The sequence below is a fragment of the Nymphalis io genome, chromosome 3 (assembly GCF_905147045.1).
Source record: "Nymphalis io chromosome 3, ilAglIoxx1.1, whole genome shotgun sequence".
Taxonomy (NCBI): domain Eukaryota; kingdom Metazoa; phylum Arthropoda; class Insecta; order Lepidoptera; family Nymphalidae; genus Nymphalis; species Nymphalis io.
The window spans coordinates 11,206,459-11,216,963 of NC_065890.1; the positions used below are offsets into that span (position 1 = coordinate 11,206,459).

At 31.4% G+C, this 10,505-nt stretch overlaps 1 protein-coding gene across 1 annotated transcript; it reads left to right on the forward strand.

Moving 5' to 3' along the window:
* Positions 1-8,519: 8,519 nt before the first annotated feature.
* LOC126781127 (outer dynein arm-docking complex subunit 4-like) lies at positions 8,520-10,036 on the forward strand. Its single transcript, XM_050505953.1, has 3 exons — positions 8,520-9,026; positions 9,386-9,646; positions 9,779-10,036. Exons 1-3 carry the CDS (start codon positions 8,520-8,522, stop codon positions 10,034-10,036), a joined length of 1,026 nt encoding a protein of 341 aa, XP_050361910.1.
* The last annotated feature ends 469 nt before the right edge of the window (positions 10,037-10,505 follow it).

The window sequence follows — 10,505 nt, forward strand, 5'->3', positions numbered from 1 at the left end:
AAAAATTTTTTTTTTTTTCGATGTAGTGTAAAACCAGCTATTTATTTCATCTTATCTTTGGCTACTTTCAGTAGGTCTATGCCGGATACATCTGTCATAATAATTAATACGTATATAGTGAATTGATAGACAAATAAGACTAAATACTTATAATAATAATAATACACAAGGAACATCTAGTATTACATAATTTAGTAAAAACGTTAAAAAAGTAATTAAACACTTTTTAGGGATGCGCTTGTTTGTGTTTAAATTTATTAAGTTAAATTAAAATAATAATAATAATACCGATTTAATAATGGACAATTGAATATGATTTCCTCCTGACCGATTTCATATCAAAATTTATCCATTTTAAATCCTATCACAGATGAATAGCGTAACTAAACGAATTCTATTTTGGGGCGTAGAACATATTATAATGAACAATTGTGTGCGCAAACACAGAGGCTCAGGATCAATGGCTTTATGTGCTTTCCGAGGCACGGGAGTGTACACACCTGGGTTCGCAACCGTACGATAATTTCATAACTACGTACGATGTACAATGGTGCACTACTATCGTACGTAGATTGTACGATAATTTCCATTTTGATCCAAAATTTGATAATTACACTAACCAATAACAATTACAATTGTTTTTACTGTCAGCTCCATCTATTACCTCATTTCTTTCTTAGGAACAATTGCAACCGTTTCATGGCGCAATCCTTTCATTGGTGGCTACTATGTCCCAATCAGCGATCAATATCGATATATTGGTTTGATGTTTGTTTGGCTGTTACTCTTTTAAATTTCATTAGAGAAGATTAAAAATAGTATATAACATTTTAAGTTTCATAGATATTTGTATAATCTGTTCTCACAAATATAGAATGTATTGAGTTAGAATTTAGAAAAATATACTTGTTTTTATTTGTCTCTGTCCTTTGAATAAATTATCGAATAAAAAACCTACCTAAACTTATAATTATATTGCCTTTTAAGACCATGTCATCAACTTGACAAAGAAAAGACTCATAGTTATTACAAAATTATAACAAAATCAAGGACATGTAAGAAAACAAAATACATTAAATATTGTTTTCATACAAAAAATATATATTTAGTTTACACCCGATTTAAACTATAAAGCAACATATTATTGTGATTTTTTATGTATTATAATCATTATCCTGATGTACGATTTTGATCCATATACGATACTTTTGACGGCCCTGGTACAATAACCGTCTAGCTTTAGGTTGGAAACCCACATCAAACTATGAGATTCGGGGATGCTACTGAGAATCTTCGAGAGAAAAACTCAATAGCTTTTTATTGGCCCGCCTTGGGATATGAGCCCAGGACCTCGGGATCAGCGGCCTTATATTTACTTTTGCTTTAGCCACTAGACCAACGAGGCAGTCAGTAAATATAAACGGATATTGTACAGTATAGTACCAAAAATTGTCTCGAGATGTCACCCGAACGATCCTACAACCCTTGTTATTATTTTGCGACAATTATCGAGAATTCTTCCCCTAATGCCAGCTAATACCATAATTACTGTTATGTCAAAATTGCGTGCACAAACATCGAAGTTTCTGAGAACTTTTTATTTCAATTTATATTTTATACAAATATAATCTCTATTTATAAAACATTACGTCTCATTTCTGGGTGTCTTTTTTCAACACTAAATGAAAAGTTTAAAGTTATATTATTTGTTGAAGGTTTCGTTTTAAATTATAATTTACTTGATACAATTTCACATTTTTTATTGTTATTGTCATAGTTACTTTGAAATTGTCTGTGCTATGCAACTAAGCTTTAAAAATATTTCATATAAATAAATAACTCAAAATGATGATGATATCCTTTTGACCTATTTCTGCCACGGTGGTCATTTTCGTAGAACAAGCTAGCGATCCGTCCGGATTTCTGAGCGGTGGCAGCGAAGGTTGGCAGAAATTGTTTTGCACAGACTTGGTCAGACGCCAGAAGCTACGGGAGCCCCTAGGATGCGAAACAAGGTCATGACCAATCTGTACAATGCGCTGTACATCCGCTCTCGTGTATGCCTTTCTACAGGACTTGGAACTACACGGAATTGAATTATATGATTAATATTATTATAAATAATGATTTATTTTAAGAAGACAGACGGGTCACCTCATGGTAAGTGGTTATCTCTGAATTGTATTTAGCTAAAAGTATATTAAGAATCCTATCATATTTGCATACCGATGACGGAAGATTATAATGTAATATCTAAAGTAACACAATTTATACAAATAAAGAAATTGAATTTCCCATAGAAGTTAGCATTGTAGGAAGTAATAAACCGTTTTACGCATCGTCTATTCAATATAATATTTACAAATATATATATACTATTGTTTCTTTGCCGAGCGTAATATATATGTTGAATGTTTTTTTTATGGGAAATAGTGCGTGATGATTTTCATTAGGTGAATTTTAAGGTAGGGGTTTTACAGTCGTTACAGATAACAATAAACAAAACTGTAATTCGGGACAACTTTCCGTGGGGTGAATATTTGTACATAATGATTTATTTGTCAGTAAAAATCACAGTGCGCTGTGTGCTTTATTACTTCGGACGTGTTTTCAAAGTTAATTTTGGTACCAAAATATGTAATCTATAATAGTCAATAAATAGAACGCATTGTCAGAAAAGCTTTAAGTAGCTACAACACATTGAAAAGAAGCGTAAAGCTCGTAAGTCCATATATTTAATATTTGAATGTCCTAGTACTTCACTGAGCATAATAGGTATATCATTTAAAAAAAAATTTACTAAATTTTTTTTTTATTAAAATAGAACTTTAGCAGAAATTAAATACTTTTTAACTTAAAAAAAAAAGAAAAAAAACATAGATAAATTCTTTTTTATGTTCAAACCGCACTTCTGTAAGTTCCAAATATCGTATGTGGACATCAAAATCCAAATTTTAAGCAGTTTTAAGCCGCTTAAATTTCTATATCATTTAGTTCTTTACGAATTTATTGCTTTAAGGGTGACTTTATAAATGCGTTAATTATAATAAAGAAAAGAAAATATAGCATAGTTACTAATAAATTATAATTAAATAACCAATTTTATGCCGTCCCGTACAGTAAGTATAATATTTTTAAACTAAGAGCTCTTGCACCTGGTAACGGGAGCAATATACATAGTTTTGTTCAATGTTTTAAATTATAATAACTAGGTAGTAAGGTAGAGCAATAGTTTTAAACTCGAATACTTTAATAATAAATTAGAATTTTTACGACTGACACTTAAAATTTGAAAAATTGTGCATTTTTGTAAATTTCATTTAAACGGTGAATAAATTAAAATTATTATATAAGTCGTTAATATAGAAATATATACAATAATCAATCATCCAAGAGATGTATATAACATATCGCGTATGTAATACGGTGATTATGTACTGAACTATTTATACTTGCTAACTTTCTGAAAAATAAATAAACGAACTCCGTCCGTTCAGTACAAACAACCCTTTGATTGGGGTTGGCCGTTCGTTAGTAACAGTTACACAGTCAAATGAATCGAGTGTTTGCGTAGTAAATATTATATAAATTAAAACATACTTTCGTGTAGAAAATAAATACGTTGAAATATTGTTGGTTTTATAAGGTAAAAAAAAAGGGAGAGGAGGCCTTACCCCAGCAGTGGGACATTTACAGGCTGTTACTGTACTGTACTATAAGGTAAGCTGAATTTATGTGTTTAATTAAAATCTAGTAAGTAAATGTGACATTTGGTAATATTTTATTTTAAATTAACTGTTATGTGGTCAGGAAAAATTGTCGAACTTTATTTTTAGTCATTTTAAATTATTGTGAATACAGTTTCAATATATCTAATTTAAAATAACAAATATATTTTACAATATTTAATAAAGATTGTATAGTAATATAATGTATGTATATCTACTTATATTAAATATTTATTACCTTACTTAAAATCTATTAATTAATTTTTTTAAGCCACTTTTATATTAATGTTCTGGCTCAATAATTTAATTAAATATTTTTTATAAACTGCATTAAAAATAGCCACTTCCGAGATACACGAAATAAATGTTTATATAAAAACACTATATATATATATACAAGAATTACTCATTTAATATTATACGATATATTAGTCCAAATTGTAAGTTCTGAAATAATCATACCAATACACACGGACACAGGACAGATACACATTTTTAGCCGATAGTGCGGAAATGTTTAAGAATATTAAATTGATTCTTAATTGCCTTTAGCCGTAAAAAAACAAAAAAAAAACCTATTTAAAGTATATATACATATATAAACACCAAATTCCATTAAAATTCAATCAAGTAAATTTGTTCGACCATGATTTAGCAACATCAAATTCAATTATATAAGAATGGTTTTTTCTGAAGAGAACCGAACTTTCCAAGGAGTTTGTCGATCATCCAGCTACCTCTGTCAACCAAGGCTGGATTAATTGTGGGGATGTGGGGCTACCGTAAGAGGCTGTAAATACTTACGGTGCCGAAAAACCCTTAACAATAGACATTTCTAAACAAAAAAGCACCCAATCCCGACGAATATACACATATAATGTTGTATCATATGTAGGTTTATTAAAATATGTTATAAATATCTTGTAAAATAATTTAATTTGTTCTGCAATAAATTATTTTTGAAAAACCCGAATCAAAGGAATTGTTAAATTAATTTGGAACATAATTATGGACCTCCACTACTTTGTTGCCTTATGGCCAGACTTCTAAACACGGCTCTGTTAACACCAATGTAATCAAATATATTAAATCGCAATGTGAATTGCTATATTCATACAAAACGTAACATTACATATGGAATATCGTAAAAGGTTTACCATCCAAATATCTAATTTCATTATTTTTGTGGTCGTCAGTCACGGTATTGTGGAATCGCGTGATTTGTCCCTTACCGTAATAGCGGAGTGATAACATCATTCGTCTAACAAAATAAGCGATCTCTATCAATGACGATTAATAATTAATTAAGTGACTATTAATAGTTTTCTTGCTCATGAAAGTATAAATAAAAGTAATCTATAAATACCATTGAGAATTGAGTGTTTGGCGGGAAACCATGGCTGTCCGAAGGGGAATCATTCCCAGGGAGGTTTAACCGTGAAAGTCTCCATATTTACTAAGAATCTTTGATAGACACTGCCTATTGGCAATTTGCCTGCCTTTTCCACCTAAATGGTTTAAGTGCTTAATATTTTCGTAGTTTCTTTAAAATTAGATAAAATACTCGTATAATGTGTACCTATGTTATTTAATTGTAAACGAAAAAAACTGGTTATCTTTAATCTATATTATTTTTCGATAATTATCTTCTTACAAAATCATATCGTCGTATCTGCATGAATGTCGTACCTTTAACATGTGATTATACTATTATACCATATTCGTTATGTTAATCACATGTTTACCGTGGAGGCCACAGTTAAGTAGGCTCGAGTTTTAAATTGCTTTAACGCGAAGATTCATGCAATACTGAATACGCAATAAATAATAAAATAAAATGTATTGTAAATAAATTACTAAACCTAGTAAAAGCTAAACAAACAAACTCACTTCGGCATTTATAATATTATATTATCATAGCGAGTGATCATTTATCTAAATTAAATTATTATATATATTAATTTCATTATTGACCTTATATGAATATGAATATGACCTAATATTTAGACCACTCTTATCATTAACAAAAATGAGTCATTGATCCAGATTTATATAATTTATAAAATTTATGATAACTTTGAACACGCTTACATTTAAGCTACATCGTTATAATAAAGATTTACTTTGAAAGCTCATCACTGATATGTGACAGGAATATATAAATATTTCAAACACATCAATTTGTTTTGTATTTTCCTTTAAGCGCTAAACAATATATAAATATTGTTGTCTAGTTTAATGATAACAATATTCTATAAACCAGAAATTATTTTAATAAAACAAATATTTTAGACACAAAAAATAAACAAAACGTAACGACAAAAAAAAATGATGCAGCAATTTTTCTCTGCATTATGTTAAAAAACTTGCAACGATTTTTCATAAGTTGAATGGTTGCATGAATAATTTTCCACTATAATAAGCTCGGGCCAATGCCAAAGTTATGGCTCCCGTTACCCGCCAGATATACCTACAGGTAAATTGTTTATTAGCTTCGTGACGTAACTAACTACATCAAAGATTAAAAGAACAAGAAGCTACGATAGCTAAAGTTAAAAAATACCATTTATTAATAATTTGACACAATTCGATACTTATTATTTCTTGATATTTAGATACGATTAAATTTTGCACAAACATGTTGTATTTAAGCTTCAACTTTAGTGAAGAAAAGGCCTCCAAACTATATTTCAGCCACAGCAGCAGATTTCAAAGACTAGCCATCCATCATCTCTCTATATAAATATTGAGTGAGAGCTCTTATGGTAATGTGGAACACCAGTTCCAACTACTCAAGTACAGGCTGCTGATGATATCTTAATAAACAAAAACCGAACAAATTTAATTCCTTTAGTTGGTCAGATACCGGCTTAAAAGCTAGCATCTAAACTAGCAAAACAGTTAAACTGATAGTATGATTGGATCCAATCTAAATTAAAAGCCAGTTCCACCCAACTAAATGGTCGACAAAATGCAAGTATTGAAACCAATAAAGTAGCTTTATAAATACATAGCTACTTATGAATAATTACAAATATTAAAAAACATCGATTATTTACGTATGCTTGCACCAATGTCGCTCGCGTAACGATTCGATGTCGCGATAAGGATATAAGAGAAATTGTAGTTTCTCACGAAAACCATTCAGTTTGAGCAGAACAGTTAAAATTATCAGATTATAGCCAAAACAAGGCGAAATAGTACAATTTATTACACTGGAACAACGCTTCTTGGCATAACACTATCCATCAAGGCAAGGTTCGTTCGTTCATGCAAACATTTACTGAAATTACTCTTCTTTTTTGGTAATCTGTTTGACAATCGAGGTTAGAAGAGCACTATCAATCAATTTTATTAACCGTATAAGCATAATCGATGTCTACTTCACGTGATTCTGTGATATAATGCGCGAGTTCAATAAAATATTTTCAAAGGATTATTACGGCAATTAAGCGAGCGACGAACTATAAATAATTACTTAAGTTAGTTACTTAATCGTAGAACAACTGTTTCATATTCTAATTTATTTCATTACCTTGAATAAGCTTATTTCAAACAAACAACTAATACCCATACTACGTATTTATTTCACATTGATAATTAAACATTTTAGGTTAATATTTTCATGGCATGAAAATCAATTCTCAATCCTTTAAGTTTTATTTTAAATAATCGTATTATTCTAACACTTGCACTTATATTGAAGAAAAAAGTTTACTCGTGATAATAATATGGACAAATTGTATACTCGGTGTGCTATAAGAGACCTAAACGATGTCTACTTAGGTCTTAGCAGATATAAATATTTGGTACACAAGTATCATTACCACACGAGCAACGAAAATCTTATTTCTCAAAAATACTGTATAGCTCCTTCCTTTATGGAAAAATATTTAAAACTTATCACTTATATAACTTCAAACCTAATCCGAAGCAAGCCCAAAAAGCTTTATTAAATTTATCTTTTATTACTGAAATAAAGATAACGAAAGTTAGTTAAATTTTCGTTATATGCTATATATGAGTGAGAGTAACGAAATATAAGTATGTTTTTTTTTCATATTCCTTTAGATTCAACGGTCATTTAAGCGATGGGTAGGGGTAAAGAGCCTGAACAGCAAAATAGCAACCCAGCGGAATCTAAGAAGTACAGAGATGAGGCCAACGGTCACTTCAAGAGCGGCAACTATGAACGGGCCTTGACATCATTGAGTAAGGTACATTTAAACACTTCACTAATTCATGTAATTTTTAACTTTATTCGAATCGTTCTAATGTAGAAAATAGAAGTAAAGTAAATACAAAACTGCTGCCTACTGCCGAGTTCACATGTTTTACGAATCGTTAGCACATCAGTAACCGCTCGTTTTTAAGTTACGAGCTGTTAAAGTCATTTCGTAAATTTTCAAGTAACATGTATTTAGTTGATGTAAAGAATTATAAGAATTATATATGAGTTTTTAAAAGTAGAATATTGTATCATCCATAAGCATCACGAATCGTTTGTTGTATATAGTAACTGGACATCTATTAAATTCATTAGTATTTATATAATATTTTGTTCAACTTTTATGGGAGTTACCTAATATTCCTCATAATCAGTTCGACCATGTGCATATGACGTTGGTCAGGTAGAATAAGCGTATACTCGACGGTGTTAGAAAAGGTGATAAGAAGGTGCGAAAACACATTCAGTCACCATGACGACCACGGCTCGGGCGTCAGTATCGATACCACTACACACACTTACGTGTTACATAAGAACCTGAACTCACTAAAATTATGTGAAATATGTCCGTTTTAAAAGCTTTGGAGAATGAAGACAATGCTAAAGCCCAGGTGCGGTCCATTCTTGGACCGACAAAGGACGCCGAATTCCTACAAAGTTTCGTTCGAGTAGGTATCGGGGACGATGACGACGATCTACCGGTTCAGAAGGCGTCCATTAGCAAAAGAGCTCCACCATCGGCAGAAAAGGCTGATTCTTTTGTCGAAGATGAAAAATTCTCTACATCGAATAGAAAGGAATCTGTTAAGCCTGAGAAAAGAAGATTTAGGCGTAAGCCAAAACGTGAAAGACGTCGTCGTGAGGAGGAATTATATACGGACAAGGATAGGGCGGCAGCTGTAGTGATGGGATATAAGGATATCAAGCTATCCCTCAATATGAAAGACAAAGCCGAAAGGAGTAACGCACTGCAAATACCGGCTGAAGCTGACGCTGGTACTTTGCTCGCACTTGCGCGTGCTGAGATGATGAGAGAACGATATCGAACTGCTTTGACATTCGTAGATAAGGTATAAAATAAGAAGATCTATTTCAACTGCGTTATATAATAATATTGTGTATTCTGTATACGTATAAGTTGCAATATCAATTGCATTTATTAATATATCTATTAATATTATTTTAGTGATTTATTAAAATTAGAATGTTAATATAACAAGATCTTTCTGTAATCTATTCTAAAGAGTGGGAAGGGGTGTAATAAAAATATTATTGAACTGACGAAAAGTAGGCAGTTATTCATATTCAATTTAATAGACATTCTAAATTCCCAACATATAGTTACTCGTACGTAAATCATAAACCAACGCTCCATATACAACAGTACCAACAACTATTTACTATTTAAAAAGACAATTACATATTTCAGGCGATCGAGCTGGCACCAGAAGAGAAGGCTGCTTTTGTCGCTCGTAGCAAATGCTACCTTCTTCTCGGCGAACCACGCAAATCACTTCTCGATGCAGAGACTGCTTTGAAACTCGATCCAAAACATGCAAAGGCTTTGCTTCAGAAAGCTGAAGCATTGTACTATTGCGGCGAGTTTGAGATGAGCTTAGTCCATTATCATCGAGGATTGCGCGCGCGGCCAGATTTGAACGACTTTAGGCTTGGAGTTCAAAAGGCCCAGGTAAGACATTCAAAACTTCCTTTAATTAAATTATTATTGCCTAAGAAAACTGTTTTACTTTAGTTAACTAAAATACTAATATACGCTGCGATGATAATTATGGTAAAAGATGGTTTTCGGTGTCGTTTTCAGGAGGCTATCGAAAATACCATCGGTGCAGTCAAACCAGTAAAGAAAACAGCTAAAAGAAGAGCTTCGAAGTCGTCTAGGCCAGTGTTAGGTCAGCTGATGTCAGACAAGATCTATCTCGAAAACTTGCTCAAGAACCCTGATTTGGCGATAGCAGATAAGAAGAATAACATCGTTATGAAGCAGGCTGAAGAAGCAATACGATTTTTAGAAAACAGAGAAGAGTTTTGGAGGCAACAACAAACAGCGAAACGGCATTAACGCATTCAAATTACTAATGTATCCAAAAATTGTTATATTCGGTGTTTTGGTAAAAAATGTTTATTTATTATTTGGTTATAAGCTTTTAAAAACAAAAAGCTAACATAATAATATGTTAGTTTAGATATACGCTTAATTAACGCAAATATGGTACTGCATCATTACACTGTATATTTACTTATCAAAATAAAATTCCTTTTTCAACATGAAAGCATTACACTAGTTTATTATTTGACAATCAATTACTTATTGAAAGAAAGAAACTACCGCCGGTTCGGAAAAGGAATACCCTGACCTGAAAATAAACAGCTAATGAAACAGTGGGATGGCTAATTTTATTGATCACAAGAGTTTGGCTTCCGCTTAGAAAACCAAAAATAGGACTATGTTCCGGCACTGATAGAAATTCAAATACATAATGTCCGCTAATTATAAACATAAATAGTCAATTAAGGGTAGGTTAAATAAG